Source organism: Gekko japonicus, unplaced genomic scaffold, assembly GCF_001447785.1.
Source record: "Gekko japonicus isolate JY-2015 unplaced genomic scaffold, Gekko_japonicus_V1.1 scaffold2698, whole genome shotgun sequence".
Classification (NCBI taxonomy): Eukaryota; Metazoa; Chordata; class Lepidosauria; order Squamata; family Gekkonidae; genus Gekko; species Gekko japonicus.
The window spans coordinates 80947-95853 of record NW_015162558.1 but is presented as its reverse complement, the minus strand read 5'-3'; the positions used below and the strand labels follow the sequence as shown (position 1 = coordinate 95853).

Below are 14907 nucleotides of genomic sequence, written 5' to 3'. Positions count from 1 at the left end.
AGAAACGCATTAGGACTGGCTACATTAGGGGTGTGTGGCCTAACATGCAAAGAAGTTCCTGCTACAAAAAAAAGCCCAGGGTTTTGACAACAAACAAGGTAAACAGAATAAGAAGCAAAAGGTTGGTGTGGCTGGAATACCACACTTCTGGTAACATGTGGGTGCGGCCTGATATGCTAATGAGTGGTGCTGTCAGGGGTGTGGCCTCTGCTGGGCTTTTTCTACAAAAAAAGCCCTGATCCAAGGAATCCGGCTGGGAATTGCAATTCTGTCTGGGGAGAGAGTTAGTAACCCCTACAAGAATTCTCAGCACCTCAGGAACCTCAGATTTCTGCATTTCTTTGGGGAAAACCATGACGGTTAAAGTCATATAAAATGAATGTCATTTTGTAATGTAGATAAAGGACATACCTGTTAGGTAGGCCAGTGCTTTATGGAAGTTCACAGTATTTAGAAGCATTGCTATGCAATAGCTCATGGCACTGGAGTATACCCTTGAGAGAAAATTTTGATTTGGGCAAAAAACGTGTGCTCTATAAAATACTTTTTACTGTCTCCCAGCTCTGCTTGGATGATACTGTCTCTCCAGTAGTGCTGAAAGCAAAGTTCTCGGTTGCAGAAGAACCAGATACCGCTTCCAGGAACCTACGACCCGTCCTTGAACCCGGGACCAACTTGTCCACCACGCTTGAGGTATTCGTCTACTGTTTACCCTGTGCTTTCTTCAAGGCGCTCAGGCCAGTATTCATGGTTCCCTCCTGCCTCATGTCATCTTCACAGTGACTAGCCCGAGGTCACACAGTGAGCTTCCCAGCTGGTTGGAGATTTCAAGTGGGGTCTCCAGAGGCCTTGCCCAATACACGGCACCACATTGGCTCTTAGGAACGGCTTCCTGGGTGATTCCTGGGGCTAATAACTAGGGTTGCCAGTTCTGGGGGAGGAAATACCTGGAGACTGGGTTTTTTTTGGGGGGAAGGGTGGGGTTTGGGGAGGGATCGCAGCAAGGTACAATGCTATAAAGTCCATCCTCCAAAACAGCCCTTTTTCTGTAGAGGGACTGGTCTCTGTTGTCTGAAGATCAGTTGTAATTCCGGGAGATCTCCAAGCCCCCACCTGGAGACTGGCAAGCCTAAAATAACCAGTTCCTAACGGAGGAGCTGCGGTGGCTCAAGTGGTTAAGACGCTGAACTGCAGGCTGTGGAAGGTCAGTAGTTCAGCAGTTCGAGACCCGAGTGTGACGCATGACGGAGTGAGCTCCCGTCTCTAGTTCCAGCTCCTGCCAACCTAGCAGTTCGAAAGCAAGAAATTGCAAGGAGATAAATAGGTACCACTTCGGTGGGAAGCGAACAGCGTTCCGTGCGCCTTGGTGTTTAGTTATGCCGGCCACATGCCCACGGAAACGTCTTCGGACAGCGCTGGCTCTTCGGCTTTGAAACGGAGATGAGCAGCGCAACCCTAGAGTCAGATTCGACTGGCTTTCGAGCAAGGGAACCTTTACCTTTACCTTTTTAAGAGATCTCTTCCCATGCTGTCCCTTCTCTCCCCTGCCTCGCAGGTTCCTTTCCAACAGAACTGTGGCTCAGATGACGTTTGTACGTCTGATCTTCGGATCTCTTTTAACTTTTCTGGGTAAGCAGCAACTTCTGTGCATCCCAAGGCACACGCTGATCTCCCTTCCTCCATTTTTATCTTCCCAACAACCCTTTGAGTAGAGTTGCTGACAGGCCTGGAGAAAAATATCCTGTCCCTTTGAAAGAGGAAATAGGCAGCTGATAGGGTTGCCAGGTCTACTTACCCGTCCGGCAGGGGGTGGAAGGGAGCCTTCCGGGAGTGGGGAGAGTGGGGCGATGTCACTGTGCAATGACATCATGCAGAAGTGATAGGGTTGCCAAGTTCTAATTAATCCACAGTGGGGGACTCCCGGTTTCCTCCGGGAGCGCGCGAGCTTGCGAGCCCGTCACCCGTAAGTGATGCGGCTGCGCCCGGCTGTGCTTTGGGGGTGGGTTTCCCCCCGGGGCCCGATCCGCTGGGAACGGGCCTCTAGGGCAGGGGTTTCCCCGCCCCCCCGGAGGACTTTGCAAGCCTAGGAAGTGACATCATCACGCCGGGCATGTCACGTGGCGACGCTCTAGCATTTTGGTCAGAACTCTGTGGTTACCATAGAGTTTTGGCCAAAATGTTAGAGGGCAGCTGCGTGACGTGCCGGGCATGATGACATTACTTCTGTGTGATGTCATCACGCTGATGATGATGACATGAGAGGGGGCTGTTTAGGGGTGGGGCAGATTAGAGCCCCCAAAATCGGGGAAACCCCTGCCCCAGCCGGGGGTCTGGGAAGCCTAGCAGCTGAGGCTTTTGAGGGTATGGAGGTAAATAACATCAGCTGGTAAATAATACCCCATTAAACCTCTGTTTAAGGAGCTGCGGTAGCGCAAGTGGTTAAGATGCTGAACTGCAGGCCGTGGAAGGTCGGTAGTTCAGCGGTTCAAGATCCAGGTTGCCGCATGACGGAGTGAGCTCCCGTCTCTAGTTCCAGCTCCTGCCAACCTAGCAGTTTGAAAGCAAGAAATTGCAAGTAGATAAATAGGTACCACTTCAGTGGGAAGGTAACAGCGTTCCGTGCGCCTTGGTGTTTAGTCATGCCGGCCACATGACCACAGAAACGTCTTCGGACAGTACTGGCTCTTCGGCTTTGAAACGGAGATGAGCACCGCAACCCTAGAGTCGGACTTGACTGGCTTTCGAGCAAGGGGACCTTTACCTTTACCTTAAACCTCTGTTAAAGGGAGAACAAGTTTTCTCTCCAGACAGTTAGCAACCCTGTGGGCTCTGTGGTAGGTTAGCCTGAGTGGGTGTGTGACTGGCCCAAGATCACCCAGTCAGCCTTGTGGCAGAGTGGAAGGTTTGAACTGTGTCCTGCACTTTCATCATTACACCACACCAGCTCGGTCGGCTCTCCGCTGATATGAAGCCCGGAAGCAGGCCTGTCAGGGTCACCGAACATGCTGGGGGCGATCCTCTTGCCTTGTGCGTTCAGTGCCATCTCTGGGGCACAACCTGAGAGTTGTGCCCCGGCGATCCACTGTGCAAGGGATGCTCCTCTTGGGCCACATACTCTGTCCACTTCCTTCAGCCCACCTGGTACACAAGTGTGGGAGCCGGGTGAGCCACTTCCTCAGGCAGCTCTCCACAGGCCCGGTTAGACTGCTTGGAAGGACAACCAGGCCCAGGTCATGTCCATAGGAAGGCCGAGTGTGTTGGAACCCATTTCTTGCAACTCCTGGGATACTGGGATCACAAAGTGGGGAGGGGAGGGGAGGGGAAAATAAAAGGACTTGCGAGAATCCCCTCCCCCCCAAAAAAAGTTGGTTTCTTCGATCTGAGCAGATGTTTCTGTCTCTGAATTTCAGGTCAAAGGGTCTCAAACTGACTCCCAGTTTCATACTGAACTTAACTGTGAAACTGGAAAATGCGGGTGAGACGGCCTATGAGGCAGGCCTTTCCTTCTACTACCCCCCTATTTTGTCTTTCCAGGGAGCTTCGGTTCTTCAGGTGAGTTGGGGGAGGGACACAGAGAGGAGGAGGACTGAGAGAGACTGGAGGTCTGGGGGTTCCAGGAAGACAACAGAGGGCTTGTGGGGTTGGTGTTGGTGTGTCATTTCAGTAACACAGGCTCAAACTATATGCTAACTGCAGTCCCTGTGATTTTTTTAAATGAAAAGCTGCTACATGAAACTGCAATATTAAAAGGGGGAAATGGCTACTCAACCCTTCCCTTTGGGGTGTTTTTCTGTTCAGCTCCCACAGAAGAAAAAAAAATACAGGTCCTTGTGTCCTTTCTTGGAGGTTTGGGAAAGCAGTAGACTTCCCTATGGCCCACCGCTGCTCAGAGCAGGGTAGCTCTAGGAACTGCTGGAAACTCAATGGTTTCTGGTGATTCCTCGAGCTACCTTTTGCCACTTCTTGGTTTTGTCCAGAAGTGACCTAGACACATAGCCAACATCATGTGCACCAGCACTTGCATAGCCCCAGCCCTCTCACCAGTTGCCAGACTCAGCCTGGCAATTCTAGGAAACAGCCCAAGTGTATTTGTGTTGGAGAACCCAGCTCTGCCATTAGCATTTTAAAATGGAAAAGTGTTGGAGTTTGCAAGTTCAATTTCTTCAGCCGTGAAAGAGTTAACCTGTTTGTTTATATGTGCTAAATCTTAGTTCGAGTAGAACTAGAAAGGGAGGTCTCATTCATAATGAAGTGACCTTTAGCCTGCCTATTTGCTGATAGATATGTTGGTGATGCTACCTGTGACTTTGCATGTATGTGTGTGGGGGGGTCTTCCTCCCTTTGTTCTCAGATCAGAACAGAGAATCCATCATGTAATAACCAGTAACTCATTAAGTTGTAGCTAGTCAGATAGACTATTTCGTTTTCTTCTCATGTATCCCTTCTCTAATTTTTCTTTAGTAAAGTTTATCCTTTTAAAGCTAAACATACATTCTTCCGCTTAATTACTCTCTGCTAATTTACACAACAAAAAGCAAGGTCCTTTAAGAACATATATTTTCCCCCTTATAATGTTACTGACAAAGCAGGCAGTCTGGTTTTGAATGGTGAAACCAAGAGAGATTGAAGAGTTAAACCCCTTCTTACTTTCCCTGCATGGCCCCAGGCAAACTGAGGCTGCACAAACCTGGAAACTGTTTTATTCTGATCTGTGTGAGCCATCAGAGCCGGAGGTTTCAACATTTCCCAGCAGCTCTTGCCATAGAAGCCTGCTCTGCCGGCCGGTACTTTCTCTTGTTGTTGAGTTTCCCAGCCAACCATTCACTACTGGAGTGGGGGGGGGGGGGAATAACCTACTTTTAAGCCTCTAGCCTGCTGTGTCATTTTTGCTACTTCAGGATAAACAAACAGCTCCATTCGTCGTCTGCAATCCATTTGCCGTTTGATCTATTTCAATGCCTCCATATCCCCTTCTCCCCCTTGCAGTCGACCTGGCGTCTGTCCCCTTTTTGTGAAATGCACGGATCCCAAAGCAACACGTCCGTCCGCCACAGTGCCTGCCGTTTCAGCCCACGGGATCTCAAGGAAAGCACGCAGGTAGACAAATGGAAGTGAGGGGACAGGGAAATGAGTGTGTGCGTGAAATGAAAGTGTTTGGCTATGAGTGACAGAACGAAAGCAGGGGCAGTTGTAGTCATTCAGAGGCCCTCAGAATGGGGCCCCAGAATCACTGCCGCCGCCGCCGCCGCCACCTCCTGGGCTGCCTGTCGCTTCAGTATCAAGCAAGGAGCAGCCTTCACACTGTGCAAAGGATATTGTAGCTTTGGAAAAAGTGCAGAAAAGGGCAACTCGAATGATAAAAGGGTTAGAACACTTTCCCTATGAGGAAAGGTTAAGGCGCTTAGGGCTCTTTAGCTTGGAGAAACGAAGACTGAGGGGTGACATGATCGAGGTTTATAAGATTATGCATGGGAAAGAGCAGGTAGAGAAAGAGGTACTTTTCTCCCTTTCTCACAATACAAGAACTCGTGGGCACTCCATGAAATTGCTGAGCGGTCGGGTTAGAACGGATAAGAGGTAGTACTTCTTCACCCAAAGAGTGATTAACCCTTGGAATTCACTGCCACAGGAAGTGGTGGCGGCTAGAAGCATGGACGGCTTCAAAAGGGAATTGGATAAGCATATGGAGCAGAGGTCCATCAGTGGCTATTAGCCACAAGGTATAGATAGGGGCTCTGGGGCAAGTGATGCTCTGTCTTCTTGGTGCTTGGGGGGGGGGGGTTAACAGTGGGAGGGCTTCTAATGCCCTGGCCCCACTGGTGGACCTCCTGATGGCACTGGTATTTCTGGTCACTGTGTGATACAGAGTGTTGGACTGGATGGGCCTTTGGCCTGATCCAACATTGGCATCTCTTATGTTCTTATGATAGCCACCGCTGACTATTCCTTTTCTTTCTCCCTCTGCCGGGGGGCAGAGCCACAGGCCCTCAGCCCAGGCCCCACTAGGGCAGCTGCCCCCGATGCCCTGTGGCTAAGACTGCCCCTGAATGACAGTAGGAGGTAAAGAGAAGCTCGATAGCCAGAGCTGTTTGTGGGCCCCAGTTGTCTGCAAAACAGAAAGGAGCATCACAAGAGATGGTTGGCTTTCATTTTTACAAACCATGCTTCCAGCCCTGGTGACACTGAAATCTCAGGAGTCGGGCGAGAGCTCAGAAGGGTGGGGATCAGTGTTCCCTCTAAGCTGAGTTAGTGTGAGCTACCTCGCAGTTTCTCAGGAAGGATGGCTCCAGAGCAAACTAACTTATGCAGTAGCCAAATCGCTCCCTCACAACTTTAATGCCAGGAGGGAGCATTGGTGGGGATGCTCCACAGCTTGGAGGGAGCATTGGTGGGGATGGTGAAGAGAGGGCAGTTTTTAGCATCAGAGCAAAGCCGTCTGGATGTTCTGTGGAGGCTCTATCTGATTTTTCAGAACACTTACCTGGCATTTTCCCAGCATCTTCTCAAAAGGGTATAAAACCAAAACTGTACAAACACTAAAACTGCAACTGCATACCAATCAATACAAACAATAAGCCCTCTAAAGTGAAATCCAAAAGGTCAAAGGAAATTCTACAGCCCCTTTTTAAAATTCAAGGAAACAGGAACGATTCCTTGGGCCCAGAGGGAGTTGATACACACGGGGTCATCTGTTAATTGAGTGGCCTCCGAAATTGCAGCTGAGAGCAGAAACCTACTTTTCTCTTTTGAAAAGAGATGTGAATGTGGACAGGAAAAGGTACACAGTCCACATGATACTTTTAATTAGGGTCTACCCCAAATGATGCAAAAAACTGTACAAGATTTTGTATCTTATTCTAGATTTTGTGTGGGCCAGTGTGGCTTTTTCCTAAACAAAAGAGTCCTCGTGATCCTCAAAAAACAGGATCAGGTAACTGCGGGGGAAATCGGGCGAAGCCGCGAGTCAAAATGCAGCCCCACAGCTTCGGGTGTGAAATTGACCAATAGTATCGGGGCAAACGGTGGCGCAACATCGAGGCAGCTCTAGTGCGAAATCAGCCTCTGTGTTCCCACCTCAACCTTTTCCAATGTCCCTATTCCCTTCAGGCCTTCCTCCGGCTTTCCTTCCGAGCCTCCAGAAATGACTCCTGGGATGAGAAGTCTGTTTCCCTCACTGTCCGAGCCCAGAGGTAGGGGTGGCCTCCAGCTTGTCCGTCTGTCCCTCTGGCTCCCGATTCCCCAGCCCTAATTTTGGTCTACCTCTCTGCCTTCCAGTAAGAACGAGAATGACACGCTGGATGACAACGAGGCCACGGAGTGGCTCCCCGTGCTGCATCCTGTCAACGTCATTGTGAAGGGGTATGGTTCTTTGTATTTTCTGCCATCTCAATCTTCCCCTCTCTAAGTACCCGTTTCCCCAGGATGGTCATGAAATAATTCAGAGAGGTATACACCTTTCTGGGGGAGGGGTCATAGCCAGTGTTCCCTCTGAGTTGAGTTAGTGCGAGCTATCTCACAGTTGTTTAGCCTCTGGCTCACACATTTTTTGTCTTCGCTCAGGAAGAAGGAGGGCTCCAGAGCAAATCGCTCGCTCACAACTTTAATGCCAGTAGCTCACAGAGTAGAATTTTTGCTCACAAGACTCCACAGCTTAGAGGGAGCAGTGGTCATAGCTCAGGGCTTCTCTATGTCTTTATGAAGTCCTCATGTTCATTGGGGAACAACATGAGGACTTTGCATCAGACGTGTGAGGGGAGTTTTCTTTTTTTCTTTTAAAGTCTTTTTATTGGTTTTTAACAGTAAAACAGATTTCAATAACTTTACATACAAAGTGTCATCTATGATTACTGCTAGAGTTGTCTTAATAATAAAAAAACCTAATGTTATTACATATGAACAAGATAACAAGTTCAGCTAGCATAACAACAGTTGCATGGAATATTTAACTAGATTCGGTAGTAAGATGACTGTGGACCAGAGTTTCTCTTATTCATGCACTTTAATATATGTAGGCATTGTGCGTGTAATGAAATGAAACCAGTTATTGGCTTAGTATGCTTAGATATATGTGATTGTGTGGTCACAGATCTGAGGCGAATAGATATTCCATGAAAGGTAGCCATTTTTTCCGCAAAAGTAGACGGCTTAGGATAAAGTTCTGAATGACGAAGACGATCTGTTATTTTTTCCATTATCAATTGATCCCACACTTTATTCAGCCAACATGCGCGAGATGGGGCTTTATCCGCTTTCCATTTGGATGCAATCGCCGTTTTGGTTGCCACACAGAGACACAGAGGCTGGCTCTTTTCTGCTTGTGAACAAAGCAGGCAGGGAGAAGGAGCTCGAGCCTCTCCCCCTGGTGCTTCTGCCTTTGCCAACCGCCTGGTGGAGACGGCTGTTGGCACTGTTGTGAAAGTCACGTTACTTAATGTGGATAGGCCCAAGTTTCACAACAGAGCTCCCCCCCCCCCCCCCCGCGAGCGCGCCCCCCCCGAGAATGATCTTCCCCAGAAAGACTGCACCAGAGCATGACCGGGAAAACACTCTGCGAGGGAAACCCGGAAGGAGGAGGAGGAGGAGGAGGAGGAGGGCACAACATTGTCCTGTGGAAGCAATTTTTTTTTTAAAAAAAATACTGCTGTTGGTGGCAGAATGTGGGACAAAACCTCCGTGTGAAAGCGACTTGGGACTGTGGCACCGTGGGACTTGCGCCTGCCTGAATTCCTTTCCCGTATCTCTTCCACCAGGCTGGAGTCCACAACATACCTAAATTTCTCTACTGGGAGGTTAGAGCCAAAGATTATCTCCCACAGCTATGAGGTAAGGTATTGGCTCCTTTTACCCGTCTCCCCCCCAACACACACACAAACCATCCCCGCCCCTCACTTATCCCCATTCATGCCGTCCGTCCACTCCTGTTCCGGTAGGTCAGGAATTTAGACCAACGCCCCATCCTGGTCAACGTGACCTTCGATTTCCCACTGCGGACTTCAGTGGGATTTTTCTGGAACGTAACCCTGATCCACAGTGGAGTGGTGAGTAGAAGAGGAGGGCCTACGCGTCAGGATATCTGGATGCTTTTGAGTGGCTGAGAAAAGGGATCGCTGCATTTGATCTGTACACACACAAGTGCCCATCAAGTTGCAGCTGACTTATAGTTTCTCCAGCAAGGGTCTATTCGGCAAGTGAGAAGAGAAGGGGTGGTTTGCCATCGCCTTCCTCTGCAGAGCCTTCCCTGGTGGTCTCCCATCCAAGTGCTTATTGGGAGAGCTGGTATAGTTAGTACAGTTCCCAGAGCTAGTTTAGCAGAGTGCATTAAAGCTACACATCGCCAGCAAGGGTCTGTTCGGCAAGTGAGAAGAGAAGAGGTGGTTTGCCATCGCCTTCCTCTGCAGAGGCCTTCCTTGGTGGTCCATCCAAGTACTTATTGGGAGAGCTGATATAGTTAGTACAGTTAGTTTAGCAGAGTGCATTAAAGCTACACACACAGGAGCATCTTTGCACCAGGTATCCAAGCTTAGTCACAAAGTTACACAGAGCCACCTTTCAGACGAATAAAAGTCTATTTATTTGGGAACTGCATTCTAGATGGGAAAGCTGAGGGATAGGATACTAAGATGGAGACAGTGCGTCCTCCCTCTTGGTGTGTGCAAGGAGAAGTGTGTTGTGGGAGAGGATGAAATGGAAGGAAAGGAGACGCTTGAGATCTGTCAGTCTACTTCAGAGGGACAGTGGCAGAAGAATAAACACAGGAAGGAAGCTTAATCACACTGTCTAGCTATCTGAGTCTCTTGCCGTGTAGTCTGGAGGCTGAGGGCAGGGGACAGCGTCCAGTCCTCCACTTCCAACTGTACTGACGAGGGTTGCCAGGTCTACCTACCCGGGCCGGTGGGGAGTGGGAGGTAGATGTCGGTGTGATGATGTCCCACAGAAGGGACGTTATCATGCCGGGCACGTTGCACAGCGACGCTCTAGCATTTTGGTCAGAACCCAGTGGTCAAAGCTCTAGGCCGCTCATGTGCCAGGCGTGATGACGTCCCTTCCACGGGACATCATCACGCGGACAACATCGACACGAGAGGGGGCTGTTCATGGGTGGGCCTCCCCCTGCTGGCCAGGGGCAGCCCCCGAAATCGGGGGAACCCCCTCCCCAGCTGGGGGTCTGACCACCGTGGTACTGACCCTGCTTCGCTTCTGAGATCTGATGAGGTCTGGCTGTGCCACGCCACCTTCCCTCCCCGTTTGATCCGCGGGTGAATAGAAAGTCAAGGACTGTGGGGGTTGTGGGGAGCGGCTTGTAAGGTGGAGGACTAAATTCCCCGTGCTCAGCATGCAGGCAGAATGACGACCCCCTGTTGTCTTCTAGAAGAGCCAGTCCGTGTGCACGCATCCGGTCACCTTCCAGATGGCAAATGTGCAGAACTCCAAGGAACCCATCCCAGTGAGTAAACGCAGCCGCCTGTGGGGCAGGGGGGGAGCCATTTCGACAAGATCCTCCCATGCCGAGGACTGCGATGTGGCTGTAACTCGGAGGCAGCAAAGGTGACTAACAAATGCCCTTGTCCTTTTGCCTTTGGACAGAGAGGGTGCCTGGGGGCTTCCGCCTGCACCCGGGTCCGGTGCCTGATTGCCAGTCTCTCCCAAGAGTCCATCCGGTTCAATTTTTCTGGGGAGTTTTTCAGACCTCAAAGTGATTCCAAGGTAGGTGGTGCCCTCTTCAGGTGAAAAGGGAGTAATGCCGCAGACCCGTTGCGGAATACTTTTCAACAGGCTTAGCTGGAATAGTGAAGAAGTGCTTGAGTCGTCCCCCAGAACACATAATCAGCCAGGCTTCATGTCTAGTGAAAATTAAACAATCAAAAATCCTCCTGTTCAGAAGTCTGTCTTCTGTTCCTGTGCCACTCTTTGCTTTGACTCTTTTAGGCAGGTAATAGGGCTGGTAAACAAATGGTTCAGAAAGATGCTTTGATAGGATAAGGGGCTATAGACTATACTAACCCTGTACTGTCTCTTGCTGTAAGTGTGCCCCTTCACCATTGTCTCATCTCCATATCAGATTTCTGCTTCTCTTTAAATGTCCACAGTTCAAACCCTATTGCCTTATTTATTGGATGTCCCATGCCATTGATTGTATGGACTTACACTGTGTAATATGTTTTGAGTTTCAGTGAGAAAGGCAGACTATAAATAATGTTAATAGATTTTAAAAAAATGAAATCAACTTCACACATCTAGTCATCGGCTTCATTTTTCTCCATCCCTTTCTCCCTTACTATATCACTTTTCTTTTCCATCTGTATAACAACAGAAGAGGAGCCCTGCTGCATCAGACCAGTGGTCCATCTAGTCCAGCATCCTGTCTCACACAGCAGGCAACCAGTTCCTCTGGAATGCCAACAGCAGGGAATAGAGGCCAAGACTTTCCCCTGATGTTGCCTCCTGGCTTTGGGATTCAGAGATTTAGTGCCTCTGAATGTGGAGGTTCCCCTCAGTTACCATGGCTAGTGGCCATTGATAGACCTATCCTCCATGAATCTATCTAATCCCCTCATATCTTGTAAATGTGGGACATCTCTGTTAGATTCAGCAACATTTCCTTAATATAAGGAATAATAAAGAGTATCTTTGAATTGTTCTGAGGACAATCTGAATAGCAGATGTACCTTTTGTACCCTACATTTAATTTTTCTGTCAATCCTACAGCTGCAGTCTCAGAAGCTCCATCTTCGCAGTGAGGCATCAGTGGTGATAGATGAGTCTAGATTTTTCCAGAATCAGCCAGAGGAATTTCATTACAGCCAGGTAACTTGGAGGGCAGAATTCCTGAGAACTATGGTGCAAATCTTGTCAGGGAAATACTGAAATTGCAGTCTAGCACGCAATTTGGTCTTCCTGTCACACACACACAAAATTTATTTACAAAATTTATACCCCAACTTTCTGCCCTCATCAGGACCACCGAGGTGGCTGTATGTCTTTGATGTCCTGGAGCATCTGAATTAGTATTAAAGAGTATCTCTGAGTACATGTGGAGTACTCTTTCCTTACCATTATCAGCTTCCCCAAATATGGGATTAGAGAGAAGAGCTTGAGGGTCACTGAGGGTAGAAAATCCAGTCAGGCTTGTGGCCCATTCTTAGAAATGACATCCTGCGGGAAGAGTTTATTTCTCCTCATACAATGGGCAGCCTGACACGCTGGCTTATCCTGAGGGCTTAGAGAGGGTGGCAGCTGAGAGGCAAGGATGACTCCTTGTCCCGTTTCTCTTCTGACAGATCACCACAGAAATTGAGATAATTTCGCCATTCAACCCCATTCCTATCATCGTCGGCAGCAGCATTGGAGGCCTTGTGCTCTTAGCCGTTCTAGTGGCCGTCTTGTACAAGGTACAGCCCTCTTGTTTTCACCGCCAGATAGACTCCCGTAGATTTCTTTCTTTGCCTGAACCCTGCCTTTCTCTCTCCTCTATCCAGTTTGGATTCTTCAAGCGCAACCGCATGCCCCAAACGGGTGAGGCCCCTGCTGGACAAGGTGCACCTGTGGAACAAGCGGCCCCACCGGCAGCCCAGGCATCGACTAACTCCTGAGAGGGGAAGAGGATGGTGGAATCGGGAGGAGCCCGAGAGCCAGGATTCTTGGGGGTTTTGAGACAAGGACGGGGCAGGTGGATAAGAACAAGGCAGACTGGGAGGAAAGACTCGTGAAAAGAAGACCAGGGTGGGGAGGGGATGATGGGAGAGGGGGTTAGGAGCCAATAGAATAATTTAATAAAGCGAGATTTCTTGGGTTAAAAAAAATCAAATGCCTGTTTCCTGCTTCACGAGTGTTTTCTGAAACAAACCAGTGAGACACCAAGTCCTGTCTCCTTGAGCAGAGTTACACCACTAGGAAAAAACCCCATGCATGCAATATAGTCATGCTTAGACTACACGACCTAAAAGGGAGGCAAGGTTTAGGGTTTGTTTGAAGATTTTCTCCAGTCAGAAATGTTCTGTCCTTTGAAAGAACGTGAGGGAGAAGCACAGCAGTAGACCAACTTACTAATTTTTCTCTCTCTCTCGTTACTAGCAAGACTTGGGTTCAAAAGGAGGACAGCTTCTCCTCAAAGTGGTAAACCTGGGTTCAGGGGCTGTACTATTTCCAGCTGCGGGTGCTTGTCTGAATATTCCTTCATACCAAAACAAAACCTCCATTTCGAAGGTTAGACAGAAGAGTTCTAGCCAAGCCTTCTGCCTCTCTCCCTGGTGGGCTTGTTGTCTGTATAGAGAGTTTTTCTCGTTGTTTTTTGTAAGGAGGAATATTGAGTTGTGTTTGTACCACATGCACACAGATGTTTACCACCTGAAGGACACGGAGACTCCCTGAGCAGTGGCAGAAGAAGCCATGTTTCTTTGCTCACTTCACTGTTCACATGTAGAAGGGGGCAAAGGGCATGCTGTGAGAGGAACGAAATACATCCTCCTCCCTCCTCACCTCTTCCAGATTCCCAGCTCAGCTCACTTCCAGTGTGCCGCAGGGAGGGGCACCAATCCTAGGACCTCCATGGAAATGGTATGGGTGGGGGGAGGGCAAAGTCTATTGACTGTAACCAGTGTTCCCTCTAAGCTGAGTTAGTGTGAGCTAGCTCATAGTTTCTTAGCTTCCAGATCACACTTTTTTGTCTGATCTCAGGAAGGATGGCTCCAGAGAGGACTGATTTATGCAGCAGCCGAATCGCTTGCTCACAACTTTCATGCCGGTCACTCACAAAGTAGAATTTTTGCTCACAAGACTCCACAGCTTAGAGGGAACATTGATATTGTGGTTTTGATACCTGTAAATTTAAAATTCCTCTGCTGCCTGCCTCGTTTTAAGCCCCCGTCTCCCTCGTGTCCCTTTTGATGTTAACATTACACAAAATCACAGCACATATGTGAACAGAGCGGAAACATGAATGGCAAATGTGGCTGCTATCCTCATGCCTCATTCAGCCCTGGTTCTTGTCCCAAGAACCTTGTAGCTGGTGTGTGATTTGGCTTCATTGTGTCTTCTGTGACGCCCTTTCTTTTTCTTGTTCCTAATATCCTAAACTTGCAGGAAAGAGCTAATGGGGAAGAGTTGTTTATGTTTGTGAGCGGTGTCAAAAAGACAGAGGTTTGATTGCCTGTAGGATCATAGCTAGAAATTATTAAATCCATAAGGCCTGCATTGAATGGAGGATCCTTGCAGGTTTCTTCCCTTATTTCTCGTTTTGTCCACAATTTGCAGGGCCCTGACACAAACCTAGTGTTGCATCCAATGTTCCCTCTAAGCTGTGGAGACTTGTGAGCAAAAATTCTACTTTGTGAGCTACCGGCATTAAAGTTGTGAGCAAGCAATTTGGCTACTGCATAACCTAGTTTGCTCTGGGGCCATCCTTCCTGAGCTGAGACAAAAATGTGTGAGCTGCAGACTAAAAAAATGTGAGCTAGCTCAAACTAACTCAGCTTAGAGGGAACACTGGTTGCATCCTGACGCTGCTAAAGCACAGCAGTGGAATTCCTTGCTGAATGCAAAAAAAATCAGGTGTCCCCCCCCCTTCCTCCCGCTGTGCAAAGTGATCCTTCCCTGAGCCCTTGAAGGCAGAATGTCAGACTCTTTAATGGCCTTTTAGCAGATGGATTATCTGAATGCATGGATGGCCACGGCCACAAGGTTGATTGATTTCTGGCAGGGCAGCTGGTGTGTGTGTGTAGATAATGGATTAGTTGCAAGTATCTGGAAGCACCGTTTCAAAACAGAGGAAGTTGTGCCATAGTGAATTCAGCAGTGGACTTCCATAAATTCAAAGGGATGTGATTCAGGGTTCTGTTGACATCTTCTTGCCGCCTGTAAGTTCCCGCTCCACAAGCTCGTTTGGCAAGACTTTGCTTTACGTAGAGGTCC

General features: G+C 48.8%; 1 protein-coding gene across 1 annotated transcript in view; it reads left to right on the top strand.

Annotated features, from left to right (window-relative positions):
• The window catches only part of LOC107106258 (integrin alpha-X-like), a 40257-nt gene extending 27547 nt beyond the window's left edge, over nucleotides 1-12710 (top strand). Inside the window, exons 18-30 of the mRNA XM_015406376.1 lie at nucleotides 562-693; nucleotides 1556-1629; nucleotides 3411-3552; nucleotides 4987-5097; nucleotides 7108-7190; nucleotides 7276-7359; nucleotides 8751-8823; nucleotides 8931-9038; nucleotides 10370-10444; nucleotides 10585-10704; nucleotides 11707-11805; nucleotides 12279-12389; nucleotides 12477-12710. Of these exons, the coding sequence (XP_015261862.1) occupies nucleotides 562-693; nucleotides 1556-1629; nucleotides 3411-3552; nucleotides 4987-5097; nucleotides 7108-7190; nucleotides 7276-7359; nucleotides 8751-8823; nucleotides 8931-9038; nucleotides 10370-10444; nucleotides 10585-10704; nucleotides 11707-11805; nucleotides 12279-12389; nucleotides 12477-12590 (1326 nt within the window). The 3' untranslated portion in view covers nucleotides 12591-12710. The remainder of the gene's footprint in view (nucleotides 1-561; nucleotides 694-1555; nucleotides 1630-3410; nucleotides 3553-4986; nucleotides 5098-7107; nucleotides 7191-7275; nucleotides 7360-8750; nucleotides 8824-8930; nucleotides 9039-10369; nucleotides 10445-10584; nucleotides 10705-11706; nucleotides 11806-12278; nucleotides 12390-12476) is intronic.
• Nucleotides 12711-14907: the final 2197 nt, after the last annotated feature.